Genomic DNA, 24559 nt, shown 5'->3' on the forward strand with positions numbered 1-24559 from the left:
GCTGACAAGGCTGGTGCCTGCAAAATTGTGAAGCAACACATACCACAGTTAGCGACAGGGGTGCAGTGACGTCGGCTAGGTAGAGCCTTTTTGCTTTCGCGAATTCGTAATTGCAACAAGCAGCTCGGCACAGCAGCTTTTTACAGAACAGCAGCTTTTTCGTGCTGCTGGCTCGGAAATGACGCTGGAGAGATCGACACTAATAGGACGCAACAGACAGGCCCTTACTCTTGTTTCGCTCTTACCAGTGACTCGGCTGCCGGCAGTTTCGTCTGCTCGTGCGCGTTTCGCCACCCAGGCGCTAAAATGAACCTTTTCGAACTTTCCTAAACAAGACTCGCTGTTACGAGGCAACGCTTGCGGCATAAAAGAATGCAAGTGAGTCACGGCGATTTGAATGATTATTAGCGGGTGTCAGCGCCATTGTGCTAGCGAGACCACCAACGTGCAAATGAAGGACACAAAATGTGAACTAAAATTGTCTGGGCAAGCACTTACAAACTGCGCTGACCAGTGCATTCGCGATGCCGAGTCAACGGAACAGTTGGCACATACACCGCCGGGAGAGAAAACAAATAGCTCGTACGCGTCCAGAACTCGATCAAAACACTGTTCATTGTATTTGTTGTCTTATCATTCACAGTGGGCCAATGAAGCATGGAATGTAACACACAGTGCGGCCGGCCGACGGGTGTGACATGCCGTTATGCCGTTATCTCGTTATCTCACGAAGCGCACGCTAATTCGCTGCTCAGTTGCCCTGCGCGAGATCGTCACTTTTTGTTTCCCTGGGAACTTGACCCGCAAACGGCGCACGCCAAAAAGAAATCGGGAGCTAACTGCCAAAAGAAAAAAAAAATGTAAAGAACAAACGACTGCATGCCGCCATCGTTGATGCCATCGTGATACGGCTTTCTGAAGAAAAAAAGAAAACATTACAAACCAAAAGTGCCGCAATTAATGCTAAAGGCAAGTTTGCTAAAAATACAATACGCTTTTTGTTTACAATGCGCGTCCGCAGAATAATAACCGGTACCGAAGCAGAACCCATAATTCTGCACTCAATATTTACACTGACACTATTGTATTTGTCTTCGTTTGCACTGCAGTCGTTCCGATTTGGTACTCGTTATTTCTGTGTGGAAGCGTGTCCTAAACAAAGACCTTATTATATTTTAGCGAACTGGCCTTGGTACGGTATTTTGATTTGAAAAGCCGTACCAAGGTAATTTACCTTGGCCGTACTAGCCGTACAACGATGGCATCAATAATGGCGGCGCTTAGTCGTCTGTTTATGTACAACGTTTATAGATACAATAACGTTGTTTATGTACAGTAGTTTATGCATGCGTCTGTTTTGATTGATCCTGCAAGAACAGGAAAGTGCACAACAGTTCGTGCAAGCATACGGTTACCGGCCCCCGCTCCTCGCCGAGGCAAACACCGGCCCCACCGCCCGCCGAACGAACTCGGGACACGGTGGTCGTAACATGCGCGCCTGCCGGCCCGAGTCTCCTCGATTGTGTCCGCGTCCCACTGCCCGCGAGCAGCGACGATGACGAAGATATGGACACGCTGGAGCGCCCGAGAACGCGCGTACGACCATGATCACGACTACGCCAATCTCGGCGCCAGCTCCGAAGACGATGTGTGCACGGTAACCGAGCGCATGTACAGCCAGATAGCCGCCATCGCCGCTTCGATGGGCGCCTGCCGCCCCCCACGCAAGGTCAAGGTTCTAGTAACGTTGGTCAAGGCACTGGGGAAGGAGCAGGACGTCTCCGACGCCTCCACCACCGAGGCCCCGACCACCCACTCTGCCCACTCCCTCACCGATGGGAGTCACGGGACGGAGGCGCGCATGGACGGCGTGGATGAACACCTTTCCCCATCCAGCTCATCGGACGAGCTCCCGCTTCCCCTGGCCCTGCCTCCCGGGCCGCCGAGGCTCCCGCTGCTCCCTCTCCACGCAGCGCGGACGCCTTCGGCTGCTGTTTCCGCCGCCCAGGCCGCCGCACAAGACGGCGGCGCCCGCGCTGTAAACAAACAGCCGCCCGGCTCGCCTCTCGTCAACGCGGCGGCCTGCGGCGGCCCTTCGGGTTGCCCTACGCCATCCAAACTTCCCGGCGTGGATCCGGAGGGGATGTGGACCACACAGAGAAGCAAGGCGGGCCGGCGGGAGGCCAGGAAACTGGCTTCGCGGCGCCCGATCGCGCTGCCGGCCGCCGGTACCTGCCTCTTCCGACCTGCCGACCGGACTGCCTCCTTCCTGGCCACGTCAAGGGAGGCCATCGCCCGGGAGCTCGCCGCCACCTCTGGAGTGTCCCAGGTGAGGGTCAACACCCGTTTGAACGTGGTGGCGGCCGATGCCGAGACGGACGAGTGTCTGGCTGTACTCTTGGCCACCCAGAGTGTGGCTGGCATTGCTGCTGTCCGTGCCGGCCGTCCCGCGAATCGCATTGCTCTGCACGAGCAATGTGGTGCGGAAGGGGGATGGCGCTCTGCTGCTGGAGTTCGCTGCTGGAGTTCGCTGCCCCGGCCCCTCCCCAGTTTGTGGCAGTGTTCAAGCTGCTGCTGCCTGTGAGGGGCTGCAGGCCGCGGTCCACGCAGTGTGCACGCTGTGGCCGCCTCGACCATGTGACGGCCCGCTGCAGGGGCAAGGAGAGGTGTGCGCGCTGCGGGGGGAAGGGGGGGGGGGGGGGGGTTACACTGCCGAGCAGTGTAGTGCCGCTGCCCTCCGCTGCTCCAACTGCGGCGGTGCGCATGCCGTCACCAACCCCCGTTGCCCCCGCTGGCAGCAGGAACGTCGGGTGGCCACAGCTATGGCACGGACACCCCAGCCTGTGCCCCGTGCTCAGGCCGTTGCGTCACTGCGCACTGGTCAGCAGCCCCCCAGCTACGCGGACATGGTCAGGCATCGTACCAGCCCGCTGCAGCACAGCAGTCAGCAGCAGTACCACAACAGCCAGTGGCAGCAGCCCACCGCCAACCAGGGACAGCAGCGGCAGCAGCGAAAGACAGCCCGTCGCCCTCCTGTCCAGCAGCCCACGATGCAGCAGCCGCCAGCAAGCCCTGCCGCCCCCAGCTGGTGCCAGTCCTCCTGGCTCTGGTCCAGAGCCTGGTGGGCCACCTGCCTGCTGACGACCCCGCCCGCCTGGCGGCCACTGCTGCCCTGGCCCACATCAACCCTGCCCCTGCCCCCCAGCATGGCTAGCAGACCCTGTAGGACAGGCCAGTGGCCACACATCTTGCAGTGGAACTGCAACCATCTGGGGCCCCGCCAGGCAGAGCTAGCGGACCATCTGCTAAGGGAGCAGTTTGACGTGGTGGCGCCCCGGGAGGCGTACATCAGTGTCGACTCCCCGCACCTGCCGGGGTACGTGTGTCACCCCAGCCCCACCAGCTGTTCCCTGCGCGACTGCAGCGTCCACCCATGCCTCGATGCTAACCACGCACCAGCAGGGGTGAGACAGCCCAAAGAGATTTGGGAGCAGTTTTCGGAGCAACAAAATTTCGATTTTGGAGCAGAAGAAGCTTGATTTGGAGCAGGTAGGGACATTTAATACATTGTCTTGTGAGCTTAAAAAATCACAATTTCAGCAATTTGAAGGGTCAAGTACACATTCCAATCAGTTTTGAATACACAGAACACTGAAACAGCCTTACGCGAAAGAATTTTTAAAGAGTATCACAAAGTTCTAACTGCACTACCTTTTTCCTAACTGGTGAGATTGTGTTGTGGCTGTACGCAACACTGACAACAAAACTGTCGTTAACATTATCAAGTTTAAGGGCTCTGCAATTGTGGCGTGTTTTTTTACCGTTTCAATGCTGAAATTATTATTTTTGTAATCCCAGGCTGCGTTGTACGAACGAGTGTAGTCACGGCAACAGTTGAGCAACTTCGAGCTAACGGTCGCATAGCCCAACCAACCAGCCTACCCGTTGCAGTCCGTGGGGCGCACGTCCACCCGGTGATCATTTGAGTAGCGTTACTGTTTAGCCACCCAGTTTTGGGGATTAAATTTCACTTCGCATACATCAAGTGTTATTAGTCGCGTGCTATGGCAACCATGCAGTCCTGCAGCTATTGGGCGCTGCCTGGACAGGTCGCAGCGCCGCAGCGCAGCCCGCAACTTTCGTGCCGACCGTTCCCTCCCGGGCTGAGGCTCACGATCGCGCTTCGAAGCATAGCAACACCTCAGCATTTTATAACACCACAACGAGCCAAAAAGTTCAATTCACGAACCCGATTATAGACGCACGCACCGCGTTTCGCACTCAAGGACAAATCACGCCGACGCTGTAAACCCCACATTTCAAAACTTTTTTTACGAGCCGCGCAACTTCTCGTAATCTCGCACCAATCTCAAACCATATCCCCGCGTTAACGTCACTGTTCAGAGCCACAATTGATAGCATGAATAGACTGGAACCGAGCTGATAGCGTAAAATAAACCAGGGAAAATATCGGCGATGTGCAGTGAGCGTGTGAAGTAGGCAGTAGCAGGCAGATCAGGCGGCGGCCATGTTTGTAGCCACAGCGATGCCTAATCGGGAAGGCCGTTTCAGCGAACCCGGACAGAAAGCCAATCGTGTTTTAGAAGCTATCGTTTGCTTCATTTCTTCAGTCTTTCTATTTTTGCCATTTCTGTGTTTGCAAATGACCGCCAATAAAAGCGGTCACTGGGATGCGGGAGGCTTTCGTCGCTACCGGAACTGACATGAGCATCAAAATCCGTGCCTTTCAGGCTCTTTTGGAGCAGTTTGGCGCAATTTTCGCAATTTTCATGCTTTTGGAGCAGCTTGGCGCAGGAAAATGGAATTGTATCAAAAAGGCGCAATATGCGCAGCTGTCTCACCCCTGCACCAGGGAAGTCCCACGCAGCCATCTATGTGCGGGCCGCACTGAGCAGCGCCCCGGTCGACACGGGCTTGGTCACGGAGGGCCCCATGCAGTTCGCCGCTGTCACGGTGCGAATGGGGTCCACGGACACCACCGTGGCCAGCGTGTACGTGCGGCCAACACTTCCCTGGGACGCCACAGCGCTGCGCCAACTGGGGGCACTCCTGCGCCCTGACGCGGTGGTGTGTGGGGATTTCAACGCCCACCACCCGGCCTGGGGCAGTCTGCGCTCCATGGGCAGGGGCCGAGACCTCCTGGACACCGCCACCTCCTGCGGGCTGCTTGTCGCCAACACGGGCAGCCCCACCTTTGTGTGCCCTGGCCATCGGAACACCGTACTGCAGTTGACATCGATCTGACCCTGGTGTCGCAGCGGTTACCCTACTGCTGGGAGACTGCCACCAACACCTGGGGGTCAGACCATTATCCCATTCTGGTCACCCCCATGGGCGACCGCAGACGTGCCGACACCAGGGTCTATGCCATCATCAGCTGGGGCAACTTCCGCAAGGAGGTGGCGAAGTGCCTGGAGGATCCGGAGCCCGACTTCCTGGCAGCTGTCGTGCAGAGTGCCGACAAGGTATGGGGGGAGCTACCCCTCTGCACGACACTGCCAGGAGCTGCTCTGGCTTCGGGCGCGCCGCAACCAGCTGCAGCGGCGTGCCATCAGGAGCGGGCGGCCAGGTGACTGGACAGAGCAGCGGCGGGTAGACGCCCAGTGCAGACGACGGGCTCGGCAGCGACGCCTGCAGGGCTGGGAGTCTCTCTGCTCCTCCATGGACTCGAGCAGAGACCCAGCGAGGTCCTGGCGTGCTTTCAAGGCCCTGCTGCACCCTACAACCATCAGTCAACGCCGGCTGCAGTCTGCTGCCGTCCGCCTGAACATCGCGGGGGCGGGCCTGGCAGAGCTTCTCGCGGACCAGTTCGCCCAGTCTGTCCAGGCCTGCCCGGCCGCTCCTGCCCGGCGGAACGCGACTGCGGCTGCCCTCCCCGAGCCCCGAGCTGTGGCCCTGTGCTCCGCTGAGCTGACCCTGCGGGAGCTGCAGGCGGCCCTGGACTGCTTCCCCAAATGCAGGAGCGCCCCGAGAATCGATGGGGTGACGTTCCAGATGCTGCGCAACCTGGACGTCACCCACCTGGGGTCGCTCCTGCGGCTCTTCAACCGCGCGTGGACGGGCATCCTCCCGGCAGCCTGGCTGGTGGGCCTGGTGTCTCCGATCCTCAAGGTCGGCAAGCCACCCACGGAGCCAGCGTCCGACCGCCCGGTGTCGCTCACGTCTACGGCGGGCAAGGTGCTGGAGCATGTGGCCCTGGCACGTCTGCGATGGATCGCTGACCAGCGGGCAGTGTTCCGGGAGCAGCAGAGCGGCTTCAGGCGGCACCGCTGCACGGCTGACTCCCTGGGCGACGTCGTCTCCGTGCTCGAGCAGGCCCACCACAAGGAGGTGGCCTACCTCCTGCTGCTCGACATGAAGGCGGCATTCGACACTGTCCCGCACGGCGCCATCCTGGAGGCGCTGGATGGCATGGGCGTTGTGGTGCACCTCAGGGGCTACGTGCAGGCGTTCCTGGCTGGCCGAACCTTCCAGGTTTAGTTCGGTCAGGCAACCAGCAGTCCACGGTTGTCTGCTCTGGGGTGCCCCGGGGAGGCGTGCTGAGCCCCTTCCTGTTCAACCTGGTGCTGACCCCCTTCCAGACTGCTTCCCCGCTGGACACCAGTACCCAGTGGGGATAGCAGTTTATGCGGACGACATCGCCATTTGGACGCATGGGCCCACCAGGATGAACAGGCACGTGAGGGCGTGCCTGCAGGATGCGCTGGACTCGGTCGTGGCTTTCCTGGGAAGCCATGGCCTGGTGCCCTACGAGGCCAAAACCCAAGCCCTCATGCTGCACCCCAGGGGGAAAGCCGCCCACTGTACAACGCCGCAGCTCATCCTCAACGAACAGCCCCTCCCGCGGCGCCTCCAGGTCACCTACTTGGGCCTGCTGGTCAACTGCCGGCTGACTTGGGCCCCAGCCGCACGGGCCTTGCGGAAACGTGCTCCTGGGGTGCTGTGCAGAGTGCGGCAGCTGCTGGCCCGTGGCAACGGCTGCTCCCACCAGGTTTCGTTGCGCATCTACAACGTTGGAGGCGGACGCAGCGGAAGACAGACGTGTGTTCCCAGCGCAGCGACGACAGCCCATACGGCGAATGCGATAAGTCTGTTTTGTTTTTCTCTTAGGGAGGTAATGCTGTAGAGCAAATAGAAGTAACGTTTAGTGTTAGTAGTGTGTTTAAGCACCTTTTGGACAGTGCACCAACAAAGGAAGATGCTGTAGGCAAGCATCGCACGGTGTTTGTCCTTTCTTTTCGAGCGTAGCACGTGCGGGAGAAAGCGGCAGTAATAACTTTGTGGACGGCAGTCAGCTCCAAAACATGCCGGCGATGAAGAAGCCGGGCGTTGCGTGAATGACGTGCAAGCGGGAGTATCCACTCGAGGATACAAGGTTCAAGACAGCTGAGGATGCGGAAGGGCAGGACTTCATGTGTAGAATGTGTCTAATGGAGTCGCGCCTCGACCGGCTAGAGCAGGAGAAGGAGCAACTGAAGGTACAGGTTGACGGGTTAGTGGAGGCGCTGAAAGCCGAAGGGCAATAGCGGGAGGAGCTGGAAGGGAAGCTAGCCCAGGTAGAAAGTGTGTGCGTGCCGAGGGATGCCATTCCGGAAAGCAATGGCGTACGCTACGGGGCAAGCGTACCGAGGGTGCCTGGCTCCGAGGCGGGAATACAAGGGGAGGCTAGGGCCGCCGAGCATGAGGCAGCGGGCGGACATGAGAGCTCTGGTCACGGAAAGGGGCCTAACGCTGTCGTGGAAGAAGGGAAGGGATCGCCGGCGGGCAAGAGCTACTCAGAGGCAATCAGCGCGAAAGCCTCGGCAGCAAAAACACCTGTGCAGCCAAAAGAACCAAGGGAGCGGCGAGTGACCATTGTGGGCGACTCGAACATGCGCAGGGCAGAGCAGGTGATTACAAAGAGGGTAAGGGAGGACAACAGAGTTAAGGCTAGCATGCTCACTGGAAAGATGGTTAGCGAAGTGATTGAGAAGGTGAAAGAGCAGGTGTGGGACACAATGACAGAGAAGCACCTAGTGGTGATAATGGGGGGCTTAATCGACGTTCTTCAGGGAAAAGGACAAGGCATAGCGAAGCAGGTGGCGAAGGGGGCCAATGAACTCCGGGCAATTTCGGACGACGTCCAGATCGCGGTCTGCACGGTGCCGGAAGTTGAGGGTAGAGGAGGCCACGTAGCAAGGGCAGTGGTAGAAGCCAACAGGGAAATTTGTACGCTCGCTAAAGCAATGAATTTTGAAGTGGTTGACCTCAACCGGGAAGTGCACCGTGCGGGCCGGGGCCGGGCGGGCGTTTGTTAGGGACGGAGTACATTTCACTGAGGGCGTAGTGGAGCCAGTGGGGAGGCGACTAGCTGCGCGGGCGGTAGCTTTTTAGGGGGGCCAAGAGCATCCCGGAAGCTGGACTAAATAACAGGCACAGTGAAAATGCGGCAGGGACAAGCGATTGCGATCGAAGTCGAATGTACAGCGCAAAGGGAAGTACCAAAGTTAGCACACAGGGCGCACAAAAGCTTAGAAAGGGCATGAGGTAGCAATGCAGGCGAGCGAGGAGGCAAGCGACGTCCCCCCGGTGACCGACTCTTATCCCAAACATCGGAAAAGAATTAACCGAAAGAAAAAGCTTGGGGTGACTAAGATTAACTACATAAACATGTACGGTGGCAGATCACGGGAAAAATGGTTAGAGGTTCGCGGTCAACTAGAAAAAAAAAACTGAAGTATATGCCTTTACAGAAACTTTTCTTCGAGATTTAGAAGAGCCCCCAGCAATGCATGAATATATATGGCAAGGCTGTAACAGAACGATAGGTACTAGGAAGAGGGGAGGGGTCGGCATGCTTATTCGACAGGGAGCCAATTGGCACAGAGTAAACGAAGACTGCGAAGAACATATGTGGGTTAAGGGCGCGATAGCGGGAAGAGAAACGCTGTTGGGAGTCACCTATCTGTGGTCAGGTGATGACAGGGAGGTTAGAGAAAAGAATGAAAAACTGGTAGGATGCATTAAGCGGGACCTCGATCAGTTAAGACAATCGGGAGAAGTGATTCTAGTGGGAGACATGAATGCCCACATTGAGGACCTGGACGGATACACAGACCGCAACGGCAAACTCGTACCAGATATGTGTGAAGAGCATAATCTCATTGTAGTAAGCAGAGAGAATAAATGTGAGGGACAAATTACTTGGGAACGAGGGGAAAAGCAGTCCAGTATAGTCTACAGCCTCCTTTCAGAAGGAGTGTATGAAAGGTTGACTCAAATGGAAATAGATGAAATAGGTGCCCACAGCTTAGGAAGTGACCATAAACGGACAACATTGACTTTTGGAAAAATAGAAGGTCAAAACCAGAAAACGGTGGTACATGACTTGAAATTAAATGATCAGCAAATCGATAATATTGCCAAAAGCCTGGAGACGGAAATCGAGAGACAACCTACGAAAGATTAAGAATACAGCAAACTGATTGGTTTCATTCAAGGAAAGATAATGAACGTGAACGAACGCAACTACCGGAAAGGAAGGAAAAAGAAAACCTAGAAGCTGGTGGAACAAGGACATCAAGGAAGCTATAACACAAAGGCAGCAAGCCTCGAGAGAGCACAGGGAGGCCAAGCAAATGGGATTGCAAAGAGAGAAAATAACTTTGAAGTGGAATTGGTACCGAAAGTGTGCGATGGGTCTCGAATATACGGGCAAAGGATAAAGGCGCGCCGAGAAAGTTTTGGAATCGTGTAAAGGAGCTAAGGAAACAGACCGAAAAAGTACAACGTCATGTCATAAACGGCGAAGGCCAGGTACTAAAAGGGGAAGAAGCGGTATTTCACGTTCGCTCAATGATACAAGAGAAGTTCAGAAAAACGGAGAGGGCTACAGCATTCAGGGAGTGGGGCAATCAAGTGCGTACAGATAGAGAGCTAAAGTTGGAGAATCTAAACTGGAAAAAAGCAGAAGAAAATGTTCCAGCTAATACGGCAACAGGGACGGAAGAAATTCCTATACGGCTGGTCAACCTACTGGGTCCAAAAAGCAAGGCACAACTGATTCGAGCAATCGAAAAAGTGATAAAAACTAAGCAAGTACCGGACAATTGGCGTAAGAGCAGGATGAAGATGATATATAAAGGTGAAGGAGACAGGGCTGATGCCAATTTGTACAGGCCTATTACAGTTACCTCAGTGGCATACAGGCTCGCAATGCAAGCCATAAAAGCGGAACTACAGGCTTGGATAGAGGGGAACAGCATACTGGGAGTACTACAAAATGTTTTCAGACGAGACAGACGCTTATAGGACAATTTATTTGTCCTAACCCAATGCATAGAGGTGTCAATGGCTCAGGAGCGACCACTATGGATAGCATTTCTCGATATAAAGGGAGCCTACAACAACGTAGATAGAGAACTGCTATGGAGCATACTTGAGCGGGAGGGATTAGGCCAGGACTTTATACAGCTGTTGCAGAGAATTTGCAATGAGAGCGAGGTGCAAATTACTTGGGAGGACCAAAAGTGCACGAAACCGGTAGTCACAAATGGAGGTTTAAAGCAGGGTTGTCCTCTGTCGCCACTGCTGTACATGGCTAGATTAGAAAGAAAGCTTGAAGGCAGTAAAATAGGTTTCAATGTATGTTATAGCCGCAAAGGACAGGAAATGGAACAACATATCCCGGGACTGATATATGGAGATGACATAGTGCTGCTAGCAGATAGCAAACAGTGTCTGCAACAGCTCACAGATATCTGCGGGGAAGAAGCCACTGAACTGCGGCTAGAGTTTAGCACAGCAAAGTCGGGAGTTCTAGTTTTTAATGACAACGCCCGTAACGAATCGGTATTCGTTCAAAAAGCAGCAATACCGTAGGTAACGGAATACAAATATCTGGGCATATGGTTAAATGAAGGTCAGGCATATCTAAAAACTCATGAGGAGCATTTAAGAATGAAAGGCAGAAGAAACGCCTTTACCATGAAGCACAGAGCACTGTGGGGATATAACAGATTTGAAGTAGTGAGAGGAATCTGGAAGGGAGTAATGGTACCAGCACTCACCTTTTTAAATGCAGTAGTGTGTGTCAAATCAGATTCAATCATGACTAGAAGTAAATCAGAGGGCCGTAGGTCAATTGGCGTTACGAGCACACAGTAAAACAACAAACGAGGCAGTGCAGAGAGACATGGGACGGGCATCCTTCGAAGTGAGAGAAGCACAGAGCAAAATATGTTTTCAAGAACGACCTAGAAATATGGCTGATCAGAGATGGGCGGCCAAAGTGTTACGGTATCTTTACATGAAAAGTGTGGACACGCAATGGAGGAAAAGAACCAGAAGGCTCAGGACAAAGTATATGAAACCTGGAAGTGCAGGGGAAACAACCAAGGCAATAAAAAATGAAATGAAAGAAACAGAGACGACCTGGAAAAAGAGGATGTATGCAAAGAAGTCCTTAGATACCTACAGGATCGGGAAGCAGGAGATCACAAGGGAAAAATGATTCGATAATACCAAAGGGAGTGCATTGCTTTCTGAAGCCCGAGCGGGTTGCTTGCGGACAAAAACGCTTATCCGCAAGCCGGTACAGGAAGAACTATGCGCAGGCTGCGGAAATGAGCCAGAAACCGTGCGGAGTGCAAAAGTATCCGTCCAGTCCTCAGTGATGGAGCCATCCAGCTTCCGGAAGCCCTTGGCTTTAAGGTTAGCGGAAAAGTGAACTGGACAGCACTAGAGGTTAGTAAAAGAAGGTTGGACTGTTGGTGGGAAAAGAGCAGAGAACAGTCTGAAAAGACATGTGAACAAAGAAGTTAGACTAGCACAAAAATTTCGTAAAAGTATCTTCTTTTTATTTTGAATTTTTTTTTTGGCGAGGTGATTGTATAGTGGCGTTGCGACTAAGGCCGCTGTGCAACGCCACCCCGTTACAAAGGAGAAGCCACTAAGCACATCAGCATGGCCTCGTCGGCCGTGCTGTATGCTCTGCCCCTTGTGCATCTCAAGCGCCGCCGGTGGGGCGAGCTGGAGCTGGACCAGTGCCGGGCCATCCGGCTCTGTCTGGGCCTCCTCAGGTACTCTCCCGTGGCGGCCACCTACACGGAGGCGGCCACATGGCCCATCGAGCTGCGGACTCTCCAGATGAGCCTTCGCCAGATCGACCGGCTGCAGAAGTGCCTGGACGGGGCCGCCCTGCTGCAGCGGTTTCGTGGCCGGCCCAACTCACAAATGGACACGCTGCAGATCTACGATGAAAACATTGTCGTTCCGCAGCGGCCCCGTCTGGAGCCGCCTCCGCCCGGCACGGGGGAGGCTCTGCAGATCGCCACCAGGCTGCCCGGGGTGCGCAGCAAGTGCACCACCCCCCACACAGCTATCTACCAGGAGGTGGCCACCCTGCTGCATCAAGACGTCAGCGAACGCAGCCTGCACGTCTTCGCAGACGGCTCTGTGCTGCCCCACACAGGCAACTCGGCAGCCGCGTGCACGGCTCCTGCGCTCGGCGCCAGCCGATCATGCCGCCTGCCCTTCCCCGCGTCGTCGACCACTGCGGGGCTGGCCGGCCTGCACCTGGCTGCGGACCTGCTGTTCGAGCAGGCAGGCCAGGACAGCGAGGCCCTGGTCCTGACGGACTCCCGGCCAGCTCTGCTGCGACTGCGGGCGGCAGACCAGCCGTCCAGCTCCAGCGGGCACACGGAGCTGTTGTTGGCTGCCAAGCTGCACGCAGTGGCCGCTGGTGGCTGCCGCCCCACGTGGGCATCCCGGGGAACGAGGAGGCCGACGCCCTGGCCAAGGGTGCCCACCAGCCGGACACCCCTGTCTCCATGGACGTCACAGCATTTGACGTCGCACGCCAGCAGCTGACCCGAGTGGCCCTGACCATGCACCCAGACGGCCGAGTGGTGAGCGGCCAGGCCCCTCGGGTCCTCCCGGGGCGTCTGAGCAGGGACGCCCGCAGCCTGCTACTCCGGATGCAGCTTGACTGCTGTGACGTGGTATACCGACTGCACCACCACGGCCGCTGCGCCTCCCCCACCTGTGCCCACTGTCCCAAGCCCGAGACGCTGGAGCACCTGATCTGCTCCTGCCCAGAGTTTGCAGCACAGCGAGGAGTGCTGCAGACTTCGCTCCAGCGTCTTAGGCTGCCCCACCAGCGCCTCGATGAACTGCTGTTCCCGACGGGCTCTGACGGCACCCGCCGTGACGTTTTCCGTCACCTCTTGCTCTACCTTGAGGCCGCTGGACTCACCAAGCGCCTGTAGACGGCAGACTGCTCTCCGCGCCATTGCTGCTGGTGCTTTCGCTTAGTGTAGCGTAGAGGCTCCACTCTCTCTTTCTTTTTTTTAGCTTACTTATCTCTTTTACCATCCTCTTTCTCCTCTATAATATTTTATCCCCCCTCCTCCCCCGCACTGGGTTGTATGCAGGTGGGCTCAATAATATCCCCAGTGCATTTCCTTTCCTTTTCACGTTAATCACTTAGTAGTAGTATAGCCTCCTATATAACCTACTGTGCCTTCTCTATCGCCCTGAAACCTATTGCAGCAGCCCGTTCACTGAGGGGGCCCCAAGTTCCCAGGTTTTTCGATGCCCATGCTGATGCGAACTTCTGTTTTAGTCGGAGGTGAACTGAAACGCACCTCGGCGGCGTCTGCTACACGAAGGCATCTTCCAGTTACAAAAGTCCGGAAAACGGAGAGCTTGAACTTCATAAGCCAGTATTAAAGACCGAAGCTTTACGCGTGTTGTCGCAGAACTACTAAACTGCGTTCAGTGTACTGTTTCCGCCTGCACGCTCGCCCTTTTGGGTTCGCTACGGCAGTTTCCCAACAAAATGTATACATGGTCTCATAGTTGTCACTGCGATAAGCGCCAGTTAACTTTTCTCCCGCTGATAAGTGAAAAGTTGACAAGTGAAAAATAATGATTCTTGACTCGATGTTTCGTGATAATTGAGTCATACTAATTACATTTTGTTTCAAGAAGTCCAAACAGTTGAGCTCCCCTTTTTTACTTATGACTACGAGTCCATTAAGTCTTGTCCTGTGGCTAATATTTTTTACGTTCCCCGAAGGGTACGCGATCACCGTCCTCCATCCCTTCCCTACTTCTCCTTCGCCGCTGCTCCACGAAATGTTGCCATCGCGCATGTAGTAGATATATTGACGACGCGGTAATCGGCAATGCCTGGCTGCTGCGCAAAGAATGACGACTTCAAGCTTCAGCTCAAGGCGATGCTCCTTATTTGAGAGCGCCTGAATACGCTTAGGATAAACATTCAGCATGCACTTAGCTTGTTTCTCGCTGCTTCTCCCCAGTACATTCATTCTTCCCTTACCAATCACATATCGAATAACCGATCAATTCCCAGTGGGTCACAAACCCACTAGTAAACTCACCCATAACATTTCTGGTTGAATAATCTTTTGCGTTAAATTATTTACGAACGAACAAGCTTGTAGCCTGAGAGAGACCATCTCTTTTATAATTACACAATTAAGTTCTAGCGTCACCCTAGCTAGATGGTTTTATTTCTGGCCTCGTGAATTTGTATACCTTTTTTGTTCAAACAGGACTTGCCCGTCAGTGCTAGAGGCAGAGTCACCTTTATACACACGTATTTTTTGTTTGTGAAGGGACTTGACAACTTTTTTTTAAACCACTCGTTTTGCCAGGTGTGTAGACAAATGGTGACCGTGCCCTCGCCAACACAGGAGAACCTGGGATTAGGGCGACACTAGAGAGAACGGCGGAATTTCTGGCACTGAGCAGGCACAAGGCGTTAATAAAGGAGGCTATGGTTTGACATATTGCAGGCTTCCGTACAACTATGACAACTGGCTCCCGATTTCTTGTTAGTGTGCCACGTTTGCCGGTCACGTACACAGGGGAAAAAGAAGTCTCGTGCTTGCGCAGCTTAGGAGTGCAGAAGTGTGTGAGACCAGAACCTAGTGAGACTAACGGCGGGTTCTTCTTGGCCGCCGGCCCCATTGGATGGTTCACTCTATGCTTCCTTGACTCACTAAGAACGACAAAACGACGAAGATAATGTATAGCGGTTACATGGAGTTCTGGACACGTGCCAGTTTAGTCCTTTTCGCTTACGACAGTGCGTGGGCCGACCGTTCTGCTCATTCGGCAATGTGAAATGATAGGCAGTGGTCCGCGCAGTTTGTAATTGTTTGGCCAAGGTGCCGGTAAGCTCAAAGAATCTGTTAGTTTTGTGTCCGTCACTTTGCTCGTTGGTGGTTACGCTGGTACAGCGAGGCTGACACCCGCCAATAATCGTCCAAATTGCCGTGACTCTTGCGTTGTTTTTGCCGCAAGCGTTTTTTCCTCGCGCCTAACGAGTCTTACTTGGCAAAGGTCCAACACGGTTCATTTTTAACGCCTGGATTGCGAAATACGCACTTCGCAACACAACTGCGTAAAAGGAACCGCCGGCAGCGAGCTGCTGGTAAGATCTAAACAAGAGCACTGACTAACCTATCTTTTGTGTCCTGTATATTACTGGCGATCTCTCCAGCGTCATTTCCGAGCTAGCAGTGCGAAAAAGGTACTGGGCTCTAACCAACCGTACTATCACATCAGGTGTCGCGATGAATCAGTTGACAGTCAAGCTCCGAGAGACTGAAGCACGCAACGAAAATACCGCGTCGAGCTGCTTGTTCCAGTTTTGAATTGGAGGCGTCGCGAACGCACCCTTGGCCCACACAGCCACTTGTAGAATAAGCTTTGTGACCTCGCAAAACTGAAGCGGCTTGGTATGTCTTTCTTTATATTTGCAGGCATCAGTGTCGAGAGTCAGCGGGCTTCTGAACTACTGGGACGAGAAGATCGAGCTGAAGAGGCTTACCGTCTGCATTCTGACGTGGCCATGACCTTCGAGTTCACTATGCACAACCAAGCAGTCAAATCGTCTCTTCCCCATAGTCATGTCTAGTTCTACCAAAAATCTGAGCTTGGGCATACCTTTTGCTAACAAAGACTGTCAGTCGTTCAACCCAAAAAGAAGGCCGTGCTAGAAACGTAGTTGCTGGGTTACAAGTGACGGCTCCAGCAACATTTGGTTTCAACGTTAAATGCTGCTTATGCCATTGTTGCAGTCTTCATTGGTGCTTGAGCTGGTCGCTGATTTGTTGCAAACTGCTCTGTTGTTTCCTGTTCTTGGTCATCCTTGTTCAGTGCCTTTCATTTCGCACCTGGTGATGCTGTCGTTGTCATCTTGCTATAGTCTGGTGTGCTTAGCCATCTAAGTGGACATGTTTAGATGAACCAGTTGGGTGGTATACAGGGAGTGCGATTCGTCTGTGAAACAGTTTTTTCTTTATGTGATACCTAATCTTAAATTGTGGCAGCAATTCCTCCAGTGTTTGCCATTGCGTAGCTATGTATATGCTGTCTGCTAGTCTATCTAATGTCTTTTAGCTTAAAGGGTCGTCCCTTACGTGGCCCTGTTTGTCGAGCATACCCAATTTCTATGGTGGATTACTCTTATTAAAATCTTTAAGAAAAACAAGCCAGGTACAAATCAGGTCAGAAACAAAGCAATTGCATACAGCGGTTCTTGGGCGGTGTTATTGCCCCATCCGTGAAGGCAGATGGTAAAGACGGCAAGAAAAGATGTTTTGTCATTTCCAGCACTGTTAGTCAGTTTACTAACTTTTGCTTTAGGCACTTTTCCTGGATACGTCATTGCTGATGCCACAAAACATGTAGTGGGAGAACTAAAATTTTGGCTCAGACGTTTGATTTCTGAGTGAATGGAGCGTGGGCTTATTCACCAAATCTTTCAAATGAAACAAACATACTTTGTCTTCATAGCCCCTTTAAAAACTCGCATGCCTTTGAGAGAGAGGCTGCCACTGTGTTCATAGGTGGAAGGGATCTCAGCTTCTCTCTTTTCCTCTCTTGCAGGACCTCCGCCTTCCCCACCAGGTCGTCGGCTATTCCACTGCCAGCAGTGCAGCTATGCGACGCCGTTCTCGAGCCATCTGAAAGCGCATCGGCGCTTGCACACGGGCGAGCGCCCCTACCAGTGCAGCCACTGTGGCAGGGCCTTTGCGGAGAAGGGCAACCTCGTCACCCACCTGCGCACGCACACGGGCGAGCGCCCCTTCCGCTGCCACCTGTGCCCCATGGACTTCGCTGTGAGGGCCACACTGGATAGCCACGTGCGCACCCACACAGGGGTGAGGCCCTTCCGCTGCCGCTTCTGCCCCGAGGCCTTCAAGTACCGCCTCCAGCAAAAGAAGCACGAGGAGAAGGAGCACGGCCAACGCCAGTAATGCAGCGGGACAAGAAGGACCCAGCCATGTGTGTGCATGCAGACACTCACTACAACGAGGCCAGAGGGAAGGGAGCCATTTTTTGCAGATCGTTAAAGGGAGTAGTTGTGTAGCACGCCAAGAGGAGCAGAGGTCAGGGAGAGAGCCTGTTTCATCCTACGATGACGTCTTACCCAGAGCGAAGATTGCCACATTTGTCATAATATTGTCGCCTCACCAGACAAGTGACCATTGCTCCATACTAGCATAGGAAGTGTAATTGTGGGTGAACAATGTGGTAGACAGTGCATCCTCTGTTGGTCTCAAGCATATCATGATTGGTGCTGGCCCACTAGCACATAGTGTTTTTTTGAACACGCACCACCGTTCTCCAGAAGCAAGCAAGCAAGGTCGTGAAAATTGTGATAGGACTCTGCTCATATGCATGAGTGCATGCATACGTCGCTTGTGTAATTTCCCACCATGATGGTGCCTTCTGCAGTAAACAGCAATTGACGTCCAGTACTTGTCCTCTGTGCTGAAACATTCAGGTAATGAGGTAACTCGATAGACATAATCCCACTGTGATAGCACCTTCTGTTAGTAAACAGCAGCTGATGTCCACTGCTTGGCTCTGTGCTCCTTGTAAAGCTAATTTTAAGGTTCAGCTATACTGAAAAACTTCTTTCCATGGCAATGGAAAGAAAGGGGGAAAAACCTAACTGCTTTGTGTTTCTGCACCAAAGTAGACAGCTGTTTTTCCGTTCTTGCTACTCACTGTCATCACAGTCTGTTGGATGACCTGATAGCTGTGCATTTTATCTACACCGAACATGGTGAACAGTGCCGAGGTGATCAACCTAGCAGGAGCAGTACAGCAATCGCGGTTTTTTTCTGCTACACAGCATTCTGTTAGTTTTAAGTCTTTGCAATTGTGTCTTGTTTTGTTTAATGGGGTATGTATGTGCCTGGAAGTTGGGCCTGAAGTCTGGCAGGAACAGCCATGATGAGGTGACGGGAACTGCTTAAAAAGGGGTCATATTGGGTGTCTGTTCGGTGGGTTTTGATTATTGCAGCTAGAAATACTGGCTGAAAATGGCGAGAAATAATAAAACTTTGGGGTAGGCGTGAGCTGGCAACTTTCAGGGCAAAGCATGGCGATATTTCATTCAGAGATAGGTACACAACAGGCACTTGTGGTGCGGTGCAGAACAATTATGGAACATGTTGGTATGCTGCGTGCCATTTTAACCGACTTTAAGGACACCATGCCAGCTTTATGTAAGACAGCGATGCATAGAACTGAGACAAGAGATCAACTGTTGAGAAACATCATTGGTTTTTTAAAAGTTTTGGCATTGCTGTGGCTCAAAGCCAGGCTGTGTGCATCAAAACCTGCGTTTTTATCCCCTGGGTTCTGAAGCTGAACAGCAGAGGGCATTTAGCAGTTGCGCAGAACAATAGAAGGTGTAATCGAAGCAAACAGGTAGATGGCGCTTGCTGTATGCAGAAGTGGCAGGCGTGAACCCATAGGGGACGGAATCTTGCCAAAGTGTGCTGTCACATGAGGTCTCTTTAGTGCAAGAGCGCTAGATGTGCCATTCCTGGACAAGCCATGATACTGAAGCTTCTGAAGCCTCTTGAGTGACAGACTTCCGAGACATCAAGATAAAGGCCTGCTGGGCAGTGTCCAGGCTTGTTGGGTGGCGTGTGCAGAGGGACTAACCTGGCTCGAACGGAGATGCACCCTCCTCTTTCATGTTCCTTCTTTTGCCTTCGCTGATGGTGCACTGCCTCCATGTTTGCTGTTGAATGGGCTCTCAGTGTTTCCCCTCTCTCCCCATTGCAGGCCCCTCCCCCTCTCCTCTCTCTGTGGGTGGCCAGAGGCAGCAGCACGGCCCCCTGCAAGGTTGGCAGCGGCTGCGCTGCCACCAGTGCAGCTACATGGCGCCATCCCCAAGCCAGCTGAAGATCCACCAGCGCAAGCACACAGGCGAGCGCCCCCACCAGTGCCAATACTGCTTCAAAGCCTTTGGGCAGAGATGCAGCCTTGTCACCCACCTACGCATCCACACGGGTGAGCGCCCCCACCAGTGCAGCCACTGCAGCAAGGCATTCGTGCAGAAGCGCCACCTGGTCAACCACCTGCGCGTCCACACGGGCGAGCGCCCCTTCCGCTGCCACTTGTGCCCCATGGACTTTGCTGTGAAGGACACACTGGATAGCCACGTGCGCACCCACACTGGCGAGAGGCCCTTTCGCTGCTGCTTCTGCCCGCACGCCTTCACCCATCGCCCCCAGCTGAGGAAACATAAGGAGCACAATCACTGCCAGTAGTGCAGCTGGAGGGGATGGGACCAGGTGGGTGAGTGCGCAGGCACTAGCTTTAATGAGGTCAGAGGGTGTCACATCAATTCATCAAGCGGACTGGACACACAGAAAAACTTTTAATTGATGGCGACGGTATTTCGGAGCACAAGACAAGTAATGGTAAATAGTCGAAGAAACGTTGGATCAAGGCGACCGTCGCGTCTCGTAGAGGGTTGCAGGAAGTGGGTCCAGCTGTCGCCGCTAACAGCCAAGGGGGCGTAGCCTTACGTGCGATGTTGAGCTGGCATCGGTGCGTAGCCCGAGCGTCCCAGCCCGGTAGCCTAGCTGATAACCTGGAGGCACCGACGGAGCATTGCCGTGGGGCACGGAGAAAGTATTTCAGGAGGGGAATCTGCTTGGCTGAGACAGCGCGGGCGGGCTGCGCGTTAATGCCACTGCCTGGCGAGGAGGAAATGCAGCTTGTGGAGCAGCACAACAGATGGCGCGTCAAGTGTGTTGCCATAGTTTACATGTTCTACGGACGCGACGCACAAAAATCGTAATATCATCGAATATATTGCGAAAATTGCCTGATTTCTTTCTGTAAAATAAATAAATAGAAGTGCTGGATATTTTAGCAGCAGTTATTATTAAATACTGCCCTAGTTACAACCCGTACCGCGCTTGAAACGAAGCAGTCTTCTGAGAGAATCCCGGACGGAGCAGACGACATCTGCCGACGCTGCCATCCCGCCATGAGTGGTTCACTCATGCCACTCTCGCCTCTCGCGGGCGGCTTCTCTGATTTGTGCGTGCTTTTCATGTTGCACAGGCAGGGCGAGGAAGTTAGGACAGTCTAAATATGAACTAATGGCATAGAAGGTAAGAACCATCATTCATGTGAACTAATCATACCCAGCTTCTCAACCACGTTTTTTTTATTGTAGGTTTCGCATTCTACAAAAATCAAATCCCCTTCGTCCCACGAAAAATGTTTAAAACGATGATTTCTTCTGCCGCAAACCGACTCCAATGAAAGTCCAGTTGCGCGAGGGATTCGTCGGCGTCATCTCCCCACGGCGGAAGCTGGCTACGCACTGACTGACCTTGAACCGGCGAGCCTTTTCCCTTTGGCGCCTCACGACAGAGGGTGCGTCGCTGCTGCTCCCAGTGCCGTGACTTTATTCTGCTGCTGAAGCCAGCCCTATTTTGCCTCCTCAATAATTCTTGCTCCGTGCCTCGGGGTCTCCCTCCAGGATCGTCGCCTGGAATTCCAGTCAGTAGGCCTGAGGCGTAGCCGGGCCCCAATGACACTGGGGTCACTTCCAGGAGCGTAGCCTGGTCTCCCGTGTCTTCCTCCTTCTCCCCCGCTTGCCTCCTCCTTCATCTTCTCCTCTCCCTGTGCATTTCCCTGTTGGCACCCTTCGTACCTTCTTGACTGGGACATACTCCTTGGGAGGGTTTCGGCGCATGCACCTTCGGGGGGGTCTCGGCACACACCCGTTCAGGGGGTTGCTCATGACAGAGGGAAGTGAGCCCTTTCCTGGGGATCATTATAGAGAAGGGCTGTGTAGCTTGCCAAGAGGTAGAGCTCAGGAAAAGAGACTTTTTCGTCCTACAATGACGTCTGGCTCCAGGCAGAGATTTCTGTGCTTGACATTGCATCATCTTCTCACCATCCAAGTGACGATTGCTCCATGCCAGCGCGGGAAGTATGATTGTGGGTGGGAACTGTTGCAGACAGTGGCGTCCTCTGTCGTGACGGGGGATTGCCCACTGGCTCAGAGTGCCTACTTGAACGCACACCACCATTTTGCAGAAAGAAACGAGCAAAATGGTGGAAATTGTGATGGGTCAGCAATCATACGCATGCAAGTGCATATGCATACGTCGCTCATGTAATTTCCCACCATGATGGTGCCTTCTGTCGTAAACAGCTGTTCACGTTGAGTACTTGTTGTGTGTGGCCCTTGTACAGATACTTTTAAGGGGCCGATTCTCGGCCGAAAAAATCCATTGGCTGGCCAAATGGAATTTACAATTGGTCGGCCACTGAAACCTCTCAGTCAGTTCTACTTAAAACGAATTCGAACAAACGAAACTCATTGAAAAAACAAAGAATTGAGATCAGGCGACTTGCATCACCAGTTGGCCCAACTGGACTCCCAATGGTTTTTTTCAGCTGGGTAGACATAACGGGGATGGTGCGTTTTCTTAGTAAACAGCAGCTGATGTCCACTGTTTGGCCGTGTGCTTCTTGTGAAGATAATACTCCGGGACAACTTTTCATGGCAATGGAGAGAACGCTGCAGACGGGGGAGGGAGCTCTGCTTTGTGTTACTGCAACAAGGTAGTTCCCGATAAACTGGTTTTGGTTTCAGTTTCGGTGTGACAGATACGCATTTGCTAACGTCTGTCGAACAGCAGCAAGCGTTTCCTCCATGGTAGCAAGGGTGAAACTACTGTCACTAGATATGGTATCAGAGTACCGCCACCGAGGCACGCGAGCCCGCAACGGCAGTAATTTTGGTGTTTATTAGTGTTGAGAGGTTGCCGCTTCTGCGGCCTTTCCGATAGCTTCAACCGAGTTGTTTGTTAACACTGCCAAAGATGCAGCAAAATGACATCTTCAGACCCACTTCTGCTGCTGAAATGCATATAGATACATTATCTTTGAGTTACGTTTGGAGCAACATCTGTCGCGTGCAGCCACAGAGCGGGGAGGACAAGCTAAGCCTACCAGAGTTGACCGGCTAAAATGCATAAACAACAAAATGGCTGCTCCCATGAACCGTCGCTTGAGAGTACCGTCACATTGTAATCAAATTCCAAGTGATGCGAACTGACCAATGGCACCGAGCAATAGGGGAAAAGCGCGCCGATTATGTAGAGACACTAGTGAAACTATCACATTACTGAGCCCTTGTCTTTCCAGTAACCAAGATAGGTGGTCTTTCAGTTGACCAAACGAAGCCTTTTACGTTTTTGGGACATCAGGGTGCCACTAAGAACCTCTGCTTGAGCCATGCGATACTACACGCCGGTAGGTTGGCTGAAGCACATTTCTACTCGCGACTCGGACACGTCCCGCGATGAGGCGGTGTCCACACGATGAGCGATGATGCGACCGCGTTAGCAGAGCTGTTACCCGACCTGTACGACTTCCTTGGTGCGTCCACCATTACACTCAAAGAAGAATATGTTACACTAGCGCAACAAGAACAGGCAGAAATCACTCTAGAGCACATGCTATTAACCTGTCACAGTGCCACAATCATTGCAGCTTGCGAAAGGAGCCGAAAATAACCAATTAAAGCAGGCTCTTTTCAACATGCTGCAGGAATTCCTGCAATAATAAGTGGCCTCACCGTCCGCGCCCACCACATGTACCGGTTAGCATACTTGGCCAGGTTTCTCAAATTATCCGGGAGATTCCCGGATTTTTATGGTTTTGTACGATTGTACGGTCGAAACAAAAATCTCCCAAATACACACTTGTGTTTGGCTAAACCTTTCTCCCAGTCTAGCCACATTGTGCTAAAGCTACCTGACAACCCAATCGCATCCTACACCACTGGACATCGTAATAACGTATAAAGCATGGTTGGCAATGCGCGCAAGTTGAACTGGTCAGTACCACAGTAACGCTGAAGGCGAGAGGCAGTTCAGCATGGTAAAACAAAATTGCCCCCACTTCCGAGCATCAAGTTCTGGCACAATCCGAGCTCAGTCGCGTTCTTTTGTCGAAGTGTAGCAGGAACGAACATTGTTATGCTCGACAGTATTCCCAGGGCTCCTTGAAAAAAGGCAGCATCAGCCGCATCGAAAATTTAGCAGCTGACCAAGTGGTGTAGTAGCTCGTTAGTAGTTTGGATGAAACAGTTCAGCTCCTACTCTGTTGTAACTAAATTAGAAATGCATGTAAACGTAAATTATTCCATTCTGTTGCTACTAATTTTTCTATCCCCCCCCCCCTCCCCCCGGGTCAGATCTCCCTAATGCCATCTCGGCTAACCTGTAACTGATATGCTCAATTCATGCAATTTAGAATCACTGGAAATTAGAAGACGAAAACAAAAACTTAAAACATTATTCTGTATAATCCAAGGGATATTAAAAATACCTAAAGACGAGTATATACGCCTTCCCGGAAAACGTAGCGCCAGATTAAATCATGCCCCTATTATGTCTTATTTTAAATACTAAGGGCTGACAATTGCAAGCAACTTAACTTGGCACCGTCATATTGAATCGTTTGTTCCGAGTCATTTAAAAAACTTTGTTTTTTACGAGCGAAGTTGCATAAAACACCGAAACACATTAAACTGCTTGCATACCAAACATATATTAGACCTGGACTTTAGTACGCCTCTGTGGTTTGGAGGCCTCACCAGAAACACTTGGTCACCAAGTTAGAACGTATACAGAGGCGTGCAGCACAGTTTGTGTGCTCTAGATATAGAAGGTGGGATTCAGTAACTGATATGCGCAATTCATGTAATTTAGAATCACTAGAAATTAGAAGACGAAAACAAAAACTTAAAACATTATTTCGTATAATCCAAGGGATATTAAAAATGCCTAAAGACGAGTACATACGCCTTTCCGGAAAACGTAGTGCCAGATTGAATCATGATGCCCCTATTAAACCTTTCAACGCTCGCACTGACATCTTTCGGTGGTCATTTTTTCCGGATGCTATAGAACAATGGAATTGTTTACCCCACCATGTTGTTAATAGTAGCGATGTGCAAACTTTTGAGAGAAATTGATGCTTATTTTGGTCATGGTTGAACTACTGCCAATTCTGTTTTTCTGTGCGCATTGGTTTGTGATTGCCCTTTGTTGTTTTTTGGTTTTCTGTTCGTACTCACTATTGTACTCCCTCCCTGTTATGACCCTCAAGCGAGGGTTGACAGTATTATTAAAAAAAATGGAGTTCTGGAGCTGCTATGTGTTCTGATGTTGCTGAAAGC

The 24559-nt window shown here is 52.5% G+C and overlaps 2 protein-coding genes across 2 annotated transcripts in view; one reads left to right on the top strand and one right to left on the bottom strand.

The window, feature by feature from the left end:
* Positions 1-24559, bottom strand: part of LOC144179895 (uncharacterized) — a 74364-nt gene that overhangs the window by 6245 nt on the left and 43560 nt on the right. The gene's annotated exons all lie outside the window — the stretch shown is intronic.
* On the top strand, positions 1556-24529 carry LOC144178768 (uncharacterized). The gene is made up of 5 exons (XM_077706875.1): positions 1556-1801; positions 1879-2329; positions 16924-17290; positions 18063-18124; positions 19123-24529. Exons 1-5 carry the CDS (start codon positions 1556-1558, stop codon positions 19608-19610), a joined length of 1614 nt encoding a protein of 537 aa, XP_077563001.1. The 3' UTR covers positions 19611-24529.

This window comes from Haemaphysalis longicornis, unplaced genomic scaffold (genome assembly GCF_048455015.1).
Source record: "Haemaphysalis longicornis isolate Haplotype H1 unplaced genomic scaffold, Haemaphysalis longicornis Haplotype H1 scaffold_4, whole genome shotgun sequence".
Classification (NCBI taxonomy): Eukaryota; Metazoa; Arthropoda; class Arachnida; order Ixodida; family Ixodidae; genus Haemaphysalis; species Haemaphysalis longicornis.

Coding starts and splice junctions, on each gene's coding strand:
- LOC144178768 (XM_077706875.1), top strand. CDS start 1,556: ATGACGAAGATATGGACACGCTGGAGCGCCCGAGAACGCGCGTACGAC. Junction 1,802..1,878: donor CCGACGCCTCCACCACCGAG/GCCCCGACCACC, acceptor CGGCGTGGATGA/ACACCTTTCCCCATCCAGCT. Junction 18,125..19,122: donor ACATGGTGAACAGTGCCGAG/GTGATCAACCTA, acceptor TCCCCATTGCAG/GCCCCTCCCCCTCTCCTCTC.